The 15,865-nt window shown below is 43.8% G+C and overlaps 1 protein-coding gene across 8 annotated transcripts in view; it reads left to right on the plus strand.

Annotated features, from left to right (window-relative positions):
• Window positions 1-4,483: 4,483 nt before the first annotated feature.
• The window catches only part of FNBP1 (formin binding protein 1), a 141,232-nt gene continuing 129,850 nt past the window's right edge, over window positions 4,484-15,865 (plus strand). For 2 of the 8 annotated variants that reach the window (XM_032634745.1, XM_032634747.1), the window contains exon 1: window positions 4,492-4,772. In XM_032634745.1, the coding sequence (XP_032490636.1) occupies window positions 4,749-4,772 (24 nt within the window). In that variant the 5' untranslated portion in view covers window positions 4,492-4,748. Of the gene's footprint in view, window positions 4,773-15,865 lie in introns of all 8 variants that reach the window. The other 6 variants (XM_032634750.1, XM_032634749.1, XM_032634746.1 and 3 more) reach the window with 6 other exon arrangements.

Genomic DNA, 15,865 nt, shown 5'->3' on the forward strand with positions numbered 1-15,865 from the left:
AATTAATTTATTCAGGGTGGTCTGATCATTTATAAATGACTCTCAGGCCTCTCCCATAAAGCCCAGCACTTAATCCCTGTCCTGCAATTGTTTCAAAAATTTCATTTCATATGAGGCTGGAAGGGTCCTTAGATAATCAACAGATCCTTTCACCTTACGTAACAGATGTGAAAACAAATCCAAGGAACTCAAGTGATTTGCTCAAGATCACACAATGAGTTGGGTAGTTTTTGGCAAGCATCTTTAGAACCAGGACTGGAGCCTCATCTGCTTCAGAACAGGGTCTGCGCTTCTTGCACTATACCGTACATGGCTTTCTAATTCTTATAATTTTATTATTATTCTTTTCAATTCTTATAATTTTAAATTTTCAAAAAATAAAATCCCAGAATCTGAGTAACCAGTGTGTTATCAAGTGAAATGCAAGAGAAATTTTCAGAAAGTATTTTAACAATCACCTGTATGAAAGAACATAGAAGAAATGTACAATAGTTGATACTTTCTTTTAGGTATCTAGAGGAAATACCAAAGGCAGTTAGCTGATTCTCACTTCAGTATGAAACTAATTGTTAAAAGAAATGGGGATTTTCAAGTGCAGTTTCATTTTTAAGGGCAATTTACAGTGTTGGAGTATTATTATACTTTTTAAAGTGAGGTACCATGTTTGAGAATCTCTGGTTTTAAGTTTGAATATAATAGGCTTCTAAAAACGGATTGATCAGGAAGAATATTTATTTAATATTATAATAGCTAGTTTATAAAGTAGAAGACGTTTGTCTTTTAGTCTCTGGAAAACAGTTTTACGAGGGCTCAAAACTGGGTTCTTATTCCTTGCTCCTTTTCACTTGGGAATTATTATGTGACCTTCACAGGGTCACATACCAATGGCATCTGTCCAGACGTTTATGAGGAATAGTTTCTTCAGGTATTTGAGAACTATATTGTGCCAGTCATTAGCTTGGAATTGAGAGAAGTAAGAAAGGGAACACAAATTACAAAGACTTAAGTGAAGTATTGATTAGACAGTTACTTCTCAAATTCTGTGAAAACTGCTATCTTGGCAATTTTATATTTATTTATATATTTTTAATTTTTTTGTTTGTTTTTGTTTTTTTTAAATTTATTTATTTATTTTTGGCAGTGTTGGGTCGTCGTTTCTGTGCGAGGGCCCCCTCCAGTTGCGGCGAGCGGGGTCCACTCTTTCATCGCGGTGCGCGGGCCTTTCACTGTCTCGGCCTCTCCCGTTGCGGAGCACAGGCTCCAGACGCGCAGGCCCGGCAGTCGTGGCCCACGGGCCCAGCCGCTCCGCGGCATGTGGGACCCTCCCAGACCAGGGCTCGAACCCGTGTTCCCTGCATTGGCAGGCAGGTTCTCAACCACGAGCGCCACCAGGGAAGCCCCTATTTATATATTTTTATATTTAAACACATGATTTCAGAGTTTCAAGAACAGATTATTTGCATAATCATGGTACTGTAACTGGGAACAGACCTGTTGAGTAACAGAACAAGTTAGGCCTGCCTCTCCCTGGCAACGTTCTCAAAGGGGCATTAAACTTTGAGGTACTGACTGAAAAGGCCTGGAGGGGCTGGAAATACTATCTCCTAAACCTGACTTTCAGCCTTACCCTCTTAGTCAAGTGGATTTTATTTTCCTATTTCCTCTAACCTTGCAAGATCCACTGAAGTTTGCCACTAGTAGCAGAATCGGTAGTTTGAACCTAGTGTGATTCATAATGTTTAGCATCAGTTTAGAAATTTCCAGAGATGTTTAATGTAATTATTGGGTTAATATTCTCCAGTTATGATTGCCATTTGTCTTTCTTATCAAAAGAGATGACGTTTCAGACCAAAACCCTCTATAAACACAGTATAGCGAACCAAAAGTCAAATTGGGGTCTGGCAACACATTCAGAAGTCAAATGTCACTTTCGTTCTTCAGCTTGAAATGTCATTTCTTGGGGCATGGGGGAAGCCCACGGCCTCTCCTTGCAGAGAGTGATCTTGGAAAAGCTAGGCCCTGATCCATCTTGAATCCTGCAGGCTGCAGAAAAATTTCCAATTCACTACTCCTCAGTTTGGTGGCACAGTGTGTAATTTGCTCAGCCACATACAGCTGGTTTTTCCTGATTTTATGCACATCTTTATAGAACTTCAGGGGAATTCCACTATCAGGTACAAAAATTGGTTTCAGTTTTAAGATTCTACTCACCACAGAGTTCCTACTTTTATCCCACTTTAGCTTTTTCCACTAGAGTTTGAATGATAAGCAAATGGAGAATTTAAAGCTAGAAACTGATGGGAGCTATTTTAACGGAAAAAAAAAAATCTTCAGAATTTCATTAGGAAGAGTACTTCACCAATAGACAACCGCCAATCAATTGTAGTTCAGGCAGTCTGTCTTGCTGCATCAGAAGTGCTTTAAAGGATTGCTTTACTTGATAGAGGAAGTAAAAATCCTCCAGAAAACAAGAGGAAAGGAAAGGGAACCAATACTTGTGCCCTCACGTGCTAAGCATTTTACATGTATTCTTTTTTTTTTTTTTTTTTTTTTTTTGCGGTACGCGGTCTTCTCACTGCTGTGGCCCCTCCCGTTGCGGAGCACAGGCTCAGCGGCCATGGCTCACGGGCCCAGACGCTCCGCGGCATGTGGGATCCTCCCGTGCATGAACACGTGTCCCCTGCATCGGCAGGCAGACTCTCAACCACTGGGCCACCAGGGAAGCCCAAAAGGTTTCCTTTTAATATGGTCTCTCTCTTTTTTTTTCTGCCGTCCCTTCCTCTTTGTCCCTCTTCTTTCACTTCTTTAGAGCAGCAGGTTGCTTTTCCTCCTGATTAGCATCTTTTCACAAGTGGTCACTCTGGTTTTGAGAAGTCTTCTAGAAGGGAGTCAAGTGTACTTGAAAAAATATTAAACCTTGGCAGGAAGGGAAATTGAGGTGAATACTGAGGCAGGGTCTTGTTAGATGATCTGCATTTCACTTGCCATTTCCAAATAGCCAACTAAACTGTGCAGTATTTGCATTTCTAACCCCTCCAACTCACTCTGGCTATTAATCTACCTTGGGAGATAAGTGGATGGCAGTTCTGATTGTTACACATCTGGCAGGCTTGGGTAAAGAGTTCCCAGACCTGGTAACTGAGAACAAAATATTTAAATACACACACTAAAAACAAGGGGATGGAGGGAACTTGTAACTGAAGAAAGACAGACCAAAACAGTTTTGACAGTTTAAATTTATTGTAATTCTGTCCAACAAAGCAAGTAGAACTTGGTTTATCTGCAAGAGTAAAACACCACCCTTGCTCCACCCTCTCGTGGAGAATGATAAGCTGGTTGAGGCTGGGTGTAGTGGGACTGGAGAGATGCACCACTGTGAAATATTTCTAAAATGGAGCCCATTTTAGGAGTCCACAGTTATTCAGAAAAGTCAGTAACATTAGCTGAGGAAGAAAGAAAGGTTGGGGGAGAAAAGGCCTAGTGATTCAGAGGAAGGAGTTGGAACTTAAGCAGTTCTCCATTCCTGGAATGTTATTTGTGTAGACCCTCCAAATACAGAGAAAAAGGAGTCCGTATCTACTGAAAAATGAGCTCAGTTTACCAACAACAGGCCAGGTAACAGGTGCTCATTTCCTTGATCCTCGCCAGCACATGGCAAGATGGCTACGTTATTAAATAACTCCATTTGTCAGGCGAGGGCTCTGAGCTTCTAGAGGTGGAGGCATTGTCGGAGGCCACCCAGGTAGTAAGTGCGGGAGGCTGGACTGGAACCAAACGCGTTATCTGTGGACCCAGCGACTTTCCTTTTACCCACTAAGCGGCAACGTGATTTCACGTCTGAGAGTTTCTTGGCCGAACAAGTTGGAAATTTCAGAGATTAGAAATCACTGGTTGTGCGCCCCTGGATTCCTTCCCCAGGAATCAAACTCTAAGCTGTTTGGCCGCCCTTTGCCTCGACGTCCCTCTGTGTGCAGTACACACACAGCACCGTACCAGGCCCCACTCCCACCGCGCAAGGCTGCAAGGCTCCTCGGGCCTCCACGGTTCCCGAGCGGTGGGGAAACACCATGCGAGCGAACTCCTGTCGGTGTGAATGGCTGCCAGGGAAAAGTACGGTACTGAAATTCAAAGCGGCGGTCGGCGCAGGGGAGCAACCTCAGGCCTCTGCAGAGCACCCGTAATAACAGGGGCCGGCTATGTTCAAAGGCGAGTGGTTGTCCTAAGAGCAGAGAGTGTGGTTGCTAATAAGTAATAAAAAAAATCGGGGGGTGCTGGGGGGGGAAGGTCCGGGCCTCCAAGTCCCGGCGGACCCCCCTCCTCCCCCCGGGTCCTTCCGGACCCCCGGGCCACGTGGGCGGGGCGGAGGGCGCCTAGGGGGAGGTGGGGCCGGGGCCGGGGGCGGGGCGCGCGCGTGCGCGAGCTGTCAGGCCGACCCCGCCCCCGGCGTGCAGTCCCGCCCCCTCCCGCCCCTCCCCCTCCCCTTGCTCTCCGGCTGTGGGGCGGGCGGGCTGGCGGGCGCTGCGGCGACCGCGGCTGCTGCTTCCTCGGGCCATTTTGCTGAGGAGCGAAGGGGAGGAGGAGCCGCCGAGGAGACTCAAGGCGAGGAGCGGCGAGCCGGAGGAGGCGGCGACCGCGCGGGCACGGGCTTTCCTCGATCGCGGGGATCTCGAGGGGCGAAGGGATCGCTTGAGAGGGGGACCGGAGAGCCGCGCCTGCCGCGCGGCGCGCCCCTTCCCGCCCCCTGCACCATGAGCTGGGGCACCGAGCTCTGGGTGAGTGAGGGGCTGGGCCCGCCGGGATGCTGGGGAAGGTGCCTGGCGCGCCTGGGCGCGGGGCGCGGGCCGGGCTGCCCGGGTGGAGGCGACCGCGCGCTGGTCGGGGTCCCGGCGGCCTGGGGGTAGGCGCTGGTCCGGGAGCCTCTCGTCGGCCTTGGCTTGAGCAGGAGGTGCGAGCCAGATTCGCCCTTCGGAGGTGAGGGGCGCTGGGGTGGGTCTCCGGCGGCCCGATCAGGGGGTTCGGATCTGGGTCCCCCCGCGGCCTGAGCCGGAGGTGCGGTCGGGACTCCCTCTCCTCGGCGCCCCGAGGCCAGCGGTGTGTGTTAGGAAGAGCCTTAATCCCCCGGAGCGAGTAACCGATGCGTCGCGGGCCGACCCAATGGGGGCGTGGAGGCCCGGGGATTTTCAGGGCTGCGTTCGGTGTTCGGCGCCCAGACCTGAGGTCTTAGGCTGCTTTCTCTTCGTGGAGGTGCGGGAGGGTCGGGCGCTCCTCCGGGGGGCGGGGCGGCCCAGGCCGGGCCGGTCCCGGGTCTTGGGTTTTGGAGCGCAGGGGCGAGAACTGGTGTCTTCCTCCTAGTGGCGAGGACGTTTGCCCTGTGGTGGTCTAGGGGTGCACTTGTGATTTTTTGAGGGGCAGCTCAGTTCCTCGATTTGATGTGGGGACTGCGGCGTTTGGCCTGGAGAGGAAAGTAGTCGGAGTTAGAGGGAGATCTGGTGTTATCACCTTCAGGAAGAGGCATTCGCGGGGTAGATTTTATATTTTTTAACTGCTCAGAGGAGAGAGTCTAAACTGGGGTAGGGAGCGCCCCGCCGGGATTCTTAACCTGGGGCGCGGATGGATAAACAAGTAGCGTGCCGTCTGGAAGCTCCTCTCCCCGGACCAAGGCGACAGGAGGATGCCAAGGCGGTGCACAGGCCGTCCTCGGGGAGGAGAGGCAGAGGCTTGTGGACTGGAGCTTGTTTCCCTGCCTTCCTCTGGATTCCTGAGGCAATCACTAGGCAAGGGATGGGCAGAGCAGAGTCCAGAGGGAGGAGTAGATGAAATCTCAATTATCGCCCTGAAGTATTCTCAAGATGAGACGTTTCCCATGATGAACTCGAAAGTGCCTCCCATCGGAATCCCATTTGTAAAGGGCGTGGAGGAGAAAGCGTGGGGTGGTGGCTGCTCTCTGAGCTGAGGCGAGGAAATCTCACGTCAAAATAAAACAAGGTTAGAGCAGCTATAGAAACAGCGCATCCTCCCTTAATTTTTTTTTTTTTTTGCTTTAATTGTTTTTACATAACCATTTCTTAGGCTCAGAAGCAGCCACTGGTATTAAAACCAAAATCCTGAAGGCAATAGCTCCCTTACATGAAGATAACTCATTTTATAAACATCCTCTATCAAAAGGGACTCCAATTTTCGACTGATCTTTACAAATATTCATTTTAAAAATAAAGTAACAGATGGTTTTAAGTATTTACACACGGCCAATTAGGCGGAATCTACCATTTTAAGTGTTGAATTTCTTTCTTCTTCTATTCCTTCTCCACTCCCTTTGGCTCTTTTTACCTTTTCTGGGATGAGGGGAACAAATCAGAAGTAATTTTTCATCAAGAGAATAGAAAATTTGGCACGATTTTTTTTCACTTGTTCAAACTAGAGAAAGGGATTATTGGGGTGGGGGGAATACAATATATTTCTGAGTGAAATAGGCTGTAGTTAAAGGAGCTGAACACAATGGTGGGCACTTCACGGTGATGTTGGTGAACGTTATAGAAGGTGATCCAGAGGGGGCGGGTAGCTAAGAGAAGAAAACCAGTTAAATAGCTACAATCACCTGTATTCTGTACACTTCTTTTTGGAGGTAGAGGGTGGGAAGGAAGGCAAAGACAGGGAGTTGTTGAAAATCAGTGGGAACTGGAATATATATGAATGAAAGGAAATCTTGGATTTGCTTCAAAAGAATTTGGGGTGGTAGTGGATGGGGACGTCGATGAAGGGAACGTGCTTGGGAGTTGGTCATTGTTGAAGCTGGGTGATGGGTACAGGAGGACTTGTGATACTATGCTTTCTACTGTCTATGCTTGAAATTTCCTACAGTGAAAATAATTGGAAAAGACTTTTAAGGGAGAAGGTGTGTAAACTAATTGAGAATTTTTTTCACTTGTTTTTAAGTTTATGAGGAAGAATGACTCATCCGTTGTCTCTATACAAGTATATGTCAGCGAAGAGTTAAAAAAAAGAAAAAGGCATTCCAGTAGAGTATTGCCCTTTGCCCTTGAGTGGCTTGGAGGTTAATAGAGGGAAAAGAATGATCACATAATTTGTGCTAAGAGAAGTGCAAAATCTGAGTTTAAATTCCAAGAAGTAAAGGGGAACGAAATGTCTGTTTCCAGTTGCCTTGTTTTATTAATATTTGAGTTTTTTAAAAAATTAGAATAATGAAGGATTCTGAAAAATAAACCTCCAGTTCTCTGGTGGTGAGAGACTCAGTGTTGTGTGGTGTGTTGGGCAGCAGTGGGCAGCCTGGCAGGGCTGTGATTGATGGTTTTCCTTGAATGGTGGCTGTGGGGATCATGCACATAGGTAATGAGATAATGATGGGGCGCTCAGGCCTAACTTGGCAGAACGATGCTTCCACATGGAGAGAGAAGGAGCTCTGGTTCGGGTAGCCACGAGTTCTTTGTAATAGGTGTTTGCAGCTTTCATAGACCTTCACAAATGCCATCAAGTTTCACACACATTTTAGGATGCCAGCCAATGTGCATGCAGGCTTTCCAAAACGACAGGTTTCTAACATGCACTTTACATTAAAGGCCTGTTCTTAGCCACATCCTGCTTTGTAGACAGAGTAAAACCGTTCTCTTTTCTCTTTTTTTTTTTAACCTCTCCATAGGCAAATCCTAGGACGTTTTTGAGAAATCATGAAATGTCAGGAAGTTATCAGGCAATCATAAAAATGACTCAAAACCCATAATTTGTAATAACTTTATTGGATTAGATTGTATTAAAATTGGGGCTTTCTATTTTATATCAGAAGTTATAACAAAGTATAAACGGCTGATTTAAAGTGATTAGGGAAAAATTGTTTCTGTACCAAAATTAACCAAAATGCATTTACTCAAGACTTTGTTTAAAAAGTCATGTTAATAGGCTGAATAGTTTTCACTGACTTGTTGAAATTGTGACTGGTCATTGGAGAAATGGCAAAGCAAGAATTTCTTACATTTGAATTTTTTTTTTTTTTTTGGTTTTGTACCTACCTGTTAGAAAGAAGTGAGAAGTTACTGAAGTGTCAGCTCAACTTTTTGTAAGCTTGCATTAATGTGAAGTAAGAAAAAGTCCATTGGAAATTTTAGCTTTCCTTATAACTGTTCTACTCTTTGTGGCTAAAAATTTACTCAGTGATAGAATCTACCTTTATCTCCTAGTGTCCTCTCTGCCATCTTTCTTTTGGTGCTAATAAGAAATGGAGTAGCCCAAAATAATAACAGCAAGAAAGCAAACAGAGAGACCCTAATAATACATATTGGTTAACATATAACTGTGTTAAGCCACCTGTGTTGATTGTACTTAATTTTTTTCCTTAAACCTATGTTTTTAGGACAGTGTCAGGCATATAATGTGCATTCCACAATTTGTTGAATATAATGACATTGATTGTGGTGTGCACCTTTAAGAGGCAGCAGTGAAAGAGTTGTCTACCAACTGGACCAGGAACAATGCCTGCCTCACAGTCGGGAGTTCAAGAAATATTTATTGAGGGACTGGAGCAACTAAGGGACTGGACCAATTGAGGGACTGGAGCAACTAAGCCCATGCGCCACAACTACTGAGCCTGCAAGCCACAACTACTGAAGCCCGCCTGCCACAACTACTGAAGCCTATGCGCTTAGAGCCCATGCTCCGCAATAAGAAAAGCCACCATAATGAGAAGCCTGCGCACCACAACACAGAGTAGCCCCCGCTCACTGCAGCTAGAGAAAGCCCGCGGGCAGCAACGAAGACCCAGCACAGCCAAAAATAAAAATATATATTAAGAAAAAAGAAAGAAAGAAATATTTATTGAATAAATGAATGAATCCTTTTTTTCATTTTGTTTTAACATTTGCTGTTTTAAAGTAATGGGAGCGTAGTTTTAATGCCTTTCTTGCACTTTGGCAGTTGTAAACATTTTTTAAAAAATAATTCTAGGCACCGTTTTTTTTAAAATAGACTATTTTTTAGAGCAGTTATAGTTTCACAGCAAACTTGAGCAGAAGGTCCAGAGATTTATACTGCTTCCTCACAAATACACTGTCTAGATCTCTGTTTGGGGGACAGGGGGGCACACTGCACGGCCTGTGGGATCTTAGTTCGGAAGTGAGGAGTCGTAACCACTGGACCGCCAGGGAAGTTCCTCTAGACCTTTTTTAAAAATAATTTTAAAAATTAATTAATCTGTTTATTTTTGGCTGTGTTGGGTCTTCGTTGCCCAGTTGCGGTGTGCGGGTTTCTTATTGCGGTGGCTTCTCTTGTTGCGGAGCGCGGGCTCTAGGCGTGCAGGCTTCACTAGTTGTGGATCTCAGGCTTCAGTAGTTGTGTCCCGTGGGCTCTAGAGCACAGGCTCAGTAGTTGTGGCACACGGGCTTAGTTGCTCCGCAGCATGTGGGATCTTCCTGGACCAGGGCTCGAGCCTGTGTCCCCTGCATTGGCAGGCGGATTCTTAACCAGTGTGCCACCGGGGAAGCCCTAATGGACTGTTAATAGTTGCAGGATTTGGAGAATTAGTACCTCTTCTTACTGCCCAGTACTAAATGGAGTAGAGTACTAACAACAGTTCATAGCTCTTCTTCTGCTCTTTCTTCTTTAATCCTTTAGAGATTTCTGTTTGGGATAAACATGGCAAGACCAACAGGGGAGACATCACTCTTGGAACTTTGGTGAGCAGAGCAGAACTGCCTCAAAAAATAGACCAAATCAAGTTTAATTCTGTCATCCCTACCTCTCTATTAAAACAGGGTTTGCACAGTCTTTTATGGTTAGCAGATTTTTTTTTAATTAGTTTATTTTTTATCTTTATTTTCTGTAATCGAAGTGTAGCTGATTTATAATGTTTCAGGGGCTTCCCTGGTGGCGCAGTGGTTGAGGGTCCGCCTGCCGATGCAGGGGACGCGGGTTCGTGCCCCAGTCTGGGAGGATCCCACATGCCGCGGAGCGGCTGGGCCCGTGAGCCATGGCCGCTGAGCCTGCGCGTCCGGAGCCTGTGCTCCGCAGCGGGAGAGGCCACAACAGTGAGAGGCCCGCGTACCGACAAAAAAAAAAAAAAACCCAAAAACAAACAAACAAAAAATAATGTTTCAGGTGTACAGCAAAATGATTCAGACATATATATATATTGTTTTTCACATTTTTTTCATTATAAGTTATTACAAGATATTGAATATAGTTCCCTGTGCTATACAGTAGGTCCTTCTTGTTTATCTTTTTTGCTGATATATAGTAGTTTGTATCTGCTAATCCCAAACTCCTAATTTATCCCTCCCCGCCCCCCCTTACCTTTTGGTAACCGGAAGTTTGTCTTCTATGTCTGTGAGTCTGTTTTCGTTTGTCTTTATTTATTTATTGCGCCGTGAAGCTCGGGACATGCATGATCTTCGTTCCCCGACCAGGGATTGAACCCGGGCCCACAGTATTGAAAGCACCAAGTCCTAACCACTGGACCACCAGGGAATCCCCAGTCTATTTCTGTTTTGTAAATAAGTTCATCTGTATCATTTTTTTAGATTCCACATGTAAGCGATATGATATTTGTCTCTCTGGTTAGTAGATATTAAACAAAACAGGGGTGGTCAGGTGATTCTATGGTTGGAAATTTACCCATCAGCTTGTTGCCTTCACTTTATACATTAGATATCATCCTGAACATTGCATTTTTGGTAGGTAAAACTGTGTTTCAAGCACCGTAAGGGGTTCTGTCTGTGCTTACCATGTGACCACATTAGAACCCTTGCTTTACATTGGTGTGACGTGGAAAGCGCCTCTTTGAAGGACTATTCAAATATCACCCACTTCCTTGCTAAAGCTAATATTGTGTTTCCTGCAAGTATTACTCATACTTGTTTCATCAACACCACCCACATTTAAAAATAAGGCTTTATTTTGACGCTTAAAAATTGCAAGCTACCAAGAATACACGTATGCCCTGGGAAATTAATCTAATTAGATTTTGGAATGTGGGTGTGAAGTCTTCTGGAATTAGTGTTTGTAATGCAATATTTGTTTCCTGATTTAGTAATACATAGTCATACTAGCTTGAGCCTGGTGATGTGTCTAGGTAAAAAAAATTAAAAAGTCATAAAGGGCCAAATATGTATATTGTATTAAAGAGTTAGTTGGGAATATAAAAGTTTTTAATATTGATTCTTTTTTTTTTAATATTGATTCTTTTAACTCATAAGCCTCATCTGTAAAGTTTATGCTAAATTTATGTAACTCAGGACTTCCGTGGTGGCGCAGTGGTTAAGAATCTGCTTATCAATGCAGGAGACACGGGTTTGAGCCCTGGTCTGGGAAGATCCCACATGCCGTGGAGCAGCTAAGCCTGTGTGCCAAAACTACTGAGCCTGTGCTCTAGAGCCTGTGTGCCACAACTACTGAAACCCTTGTGCCTAGAGCCCGTGCTCCACAACAAGAGAAGCCACTGCAATGGGAAACCCACGCACAGCAATGAAGACCCAACACAGCCATAAAAAAAAGAAAAAAAAATTTATGTAATTCTTTTTTTAATTTGAATTTTTTAAATTAATTTATTTTTATGCAACAGGTTCTTATTAGTTATCTATTTTATACATATTAGTGTATATAGGTCAATCCCAATCTCCCAATTCATCCCACCACCAGCCCTCCGCCTTCCCCCCCTTGGTGTCTATACATTTGTTCTCTACATCTGTGTCTCTATTTCTGCCTTGCAAACCGGTTCGTCTGTACCATTTTTCTAGATTCCACATATATGCGTTAATATACAATATTTGTTTTTCTCTTTCTGACTTACTTCATTCTGTATGACAGTCTCTAGGTCCATCCACTGTCTCTGCCAATGACCCAATTTCATTCCTTTTTATGGCTGAGTAATATTCCATTGTATATATGTACCACATCTTCTTTATCCATTCGTCTGTTGATGGGCTATGTAAATCTTAACAACTTCAATTGTTTAATACTAGTACTGTATTCATACCACCACTGCCAACAGCAAAATAGATGAAACTTCCAATTTCTTCCTGCAAAAGTTATTAAGACCCGTTCACATTTAAACTATAATATCACATTAGCTATATTGTGGTTTCTTTTTAAAACTTTGAACACACCATTCTAATCATCGGCATGAAGTTTTTAATAAGAATTATTTCTTAGGACTTCCCTGGTGGCACAGTGATTAAGAATCTGCCCTCCAGTGCAGGGGACATGGGTTCGATCCCTGGTCTGGGAAGATCCCACATGCCGTGGAGCAACTGAGCCTGTGCACCACAACTACTGAGTCTGCGTGACACAACTATGAAGCCCGCGCACCCTAGAACCCGTGCTCCGCAACAAGAGAAGTCACTGCAGTGAGAAGCCCACGCACCACAATGAAGAGTAGCCCCTGCTCGCCGCAACTAGAGAAAGCCCGCGCGCAGCAATGAAAACCCACTGCAGCCAAAAATAAATAAATAAAAAGCAGACCGTACCCTAAAGGAGGCTGTCCGCTAACCAGCTGGGCAGGGAGTCCTTTCTGGAAGAAGGATCTGAGCGGCACATCTCTGCACTGGCCACATCCTCATTATCCCCTTTTACAAGAGAGGAAATCAAAGCACAGAACGGTAAAATAACTTATCAAGTTGACAGAGTAGAAAGCAGAGATTCAATCCCATGTCTGGGACTCTAGAGCTCTCCTTCTCGTCCTTTTTTTTTAAGTTAATACCATCAAAATGTATTTTTATTGTTTGTAGTTTTTATTATAGGAATTTTCACACATACTTAGAATATGATGAACCCCTACGTACTCATCACCCAACTTCAATATTATCAATATGTTTGGCGTTCTTGTTTCATCTTTTTGCCGCCACATGGTTTTTTAGAGCCCTCAGTCTCCCCCGCCACACACTGTAATAAATACTATTCTGCTCCCTCCCTTTCTGAGGAATCATGCATAGAACCCAAATTCTCCCTCCATCTTGTAAAGTATGAAAACGGAAGAGAACCAACTTGTTAAGTGCTTGACACACCTTGATTATGGTATTTAAATGCATCCTTTCATAACCTAACAAGGACCCTGTGAGTTTATTTCCATTTTATAGACCAGACCCACCCAAACAATGAATGCTAGTGCTAGAATTTAAATATTTTTTTCCCAACACTAAACAAATGTTGTTTTAAAAAAATTCGTCTTCTGTATTAGTAGCTCACAATCCCTCTTTTCCCCATTACTCATATTTCCCCTATCACTGATGGAGGTTTTGCTTTCTAAAACATTTCATCTTACTCACACTGAGAATCATTAAGAACCAATGACTCAAAAAAAAAAAAAAAAGAACCAATGACTCACAGTACCGTGCTGTAAACGCAACAGAAACTATTATGAATGAAGCGTCTGTTCTAGCAGGTGTTTCATATATGTCTAGTGATTTCCCCCCCATTCCTTTAAGTCCGGAGTTTTTTTTTCTTTTTAATTTAAATAAATTAATTTGTAAAGGTATTAAATAGTAGGAGTAATATCAATTTTCTGATTTGGGGGTCTAACAAAATTATGTCTTGGTGAAAAGTATTTTTAATGAAATTGAGACGAAACAAAAGAGAATTAGGTATTGACCTCTTTGGGGGTGCTCTGGCTGTCCCATGCAGGGCTTCAAAGTTTTAGTTCTTGAGAAACAGGAAACTAAATATTTCCTTTCATATCAATAGCAAAAGAAAACTTGGCACCTTTACAGGAAGCTATTCCCCTTGTACTTCTATTTGCACAACCAAAACTGAGAGTGGGTTCCTGAAATACATTAAAATACCCGACCGGTCCTTGGGAGAAATCGCGTGGGCCCACGCAGGTGGATGAGACAGCCTGGAAGGGCTAAGCCGGGGCCATATGGCTTGCCTCATCCAGCATTTATTAGTGTCCTGCAAGTCTTCATTTCTGCTCCTCCTTTTTCCCAATCTATAAAGTGGTGTGGTGATGCTTGCCTTCGGCTCCACAGAAAGCATAAAGATCAGTGCTTGTTTGTGAAGTGCTTTGAGACTGTTGGATGAGAGGTGATGGGGAAGTACTTAGGAGAGTCTAGGGGAGGGTTAAAGGAAAAAAAAAAAATCCTGTTCCTTGAGAACAAATTGCAGAGCTCTCCTGCTGGAATTGGGACTTGTGAAAAATGAGCAATTCTAGTTTGCACAGTGCAGTCTGTCCTTTGATTTAAAATTCTGTTTTCATGTTAACCATAAAATAAAATAACTTAATAGTAGGAAAGTGCCTGGAAATCAGTGCTTTGGAAAGGAAATCTGGATTATAGGAGACTATGCATGTTTATCTCTTTTCTTTTTCCTTTTTAAAACATATAAAATGCACTGCAAAACTCTAACCATACTAATTTTTTAGCAATATACTTGGGTCTACTTAAGGGATAATTTAAATGTTATCCCTCAGAGGGAGATAGTTCTCTTTGGCTATTAATACCATTAAAAAAAAAAAAATTTACCGAAGTCACATTATTTCCCCCCAAAAGCTGGATATTTGCTGCTTGAGACAGCTAATGAATTATTCTACATATCAGCTTAGTTTGAGATTGTTTTCTTCTTAGCAAAGAGAACCAAGAAGTTTTAAAATATTTGTGTTAGGACAGATATATATGGAAATGCCTGGCAATGGTTGTTTGGGCAAAGACATTTGTATTTCATGAGTGTGTATATGTATGTAAACTGTATTTTTCAGCATGACTGAATTTTTTTTAAATTTTTATTTTATTTATTTTATTTTTGGCTGCGTTGGGTCTTCATTGCTGCACGTGGGCTTCCTCTAGTTGCGGTGAGTGGGGGCTACTCTTCATTGAGGTGCGCGGGCTTCTCATTGCGGTGGCTTCTCTTGTGGAGCACGGCCTCTAGGCACGTGGGCTTCAGTAGTTGTGGCACACGGGCTCCGTAGTTGTGGCTCACGGGGCTATTTGCTCCGTGGCATGTGGGATCCTCCCGGACCAGGGCTCGAACCACTGAGCCACCAGGGAAGCCCAGCATGACTGAATTTTTAAATTTAAAATTTACTTATCTTTGGTGGTGCAGTGGTTAAGAATCCGCCTGCCAATGCAGGAGACATGGGTTCGAGCCCTGGTCCGGGAAGATCCCACATGCCGTGGAGCAACTAAGCCCGTGTGCCACAACTACTGAGACTGCGCTCCAGAGCCTGTGAGCCACAACTACTGAGCCCATGCGCCTAGAGCCTGTGCTCCGCAACAAAGAGAAGCTACCGTAATGAGAAGCCCACACACCACAACGAAGAGTAGCCCTAGCTCGCCACAACTAGAGAAAAGCCCAGGCACAGCAGCAAAGACCCAGTGCAGCCCATAATAAATTAATAAATAAATAAATTTTAAAAAATAAAATAAAATTTACTTATTTTTAAAACTAGCAAAGCAATCTGCATTGTTCAATTTTCAAACAATAATAGAGTGTACATGAAAAGTCTCCCTATCATCTTAGGATAGATGTAATTTTTTGTTTTGTTTTGTTTTTTGGCTGCTCTGCTCAGCTTGTGGGATCTTATTAGTTCCCCGACCAGGAACTGAACCCCAGCCATGGCAGTGAAAGCATAGAGTCCTAACCACTGGACTGCAGGGAATTCCCAGGATACATGTAATTCTTAATTGCCATTACCGTTTTTGGCAGAGGGATAGGTGATGTTGGTGGCAAGTAATGTGACTTTAGTACATAAAAGAAGAGACCAAAATGATAAAAATTATATCAGACAAGAGAGATGAGAATGATTGAGATGTCCATATTTTTGTCCAAAGTATCTATTTATTCTTTGAGCGTCTACTAAGTGCCCAGACATGGTTCTTGCCTACAAGTAGCTTATAGTCTAGTGGGGGGGGGGGCAGAAACATAGATAGGAAAT

This window comes from Phocoena sinus, chromosome 6, assembly GCF_008692025.1.
Source record: "Phocoena sinus isolate mPhoSin1 chromosome 6, mPhoSin1.pri, whole genome shotgun sequence".
Classification (NCBI taxonomy): Eukaryota; Metazoa; Chordata; class Mammalia; order Artiodactyla; family Phocoenidae; genus Phocoena; species Phocoena sinus.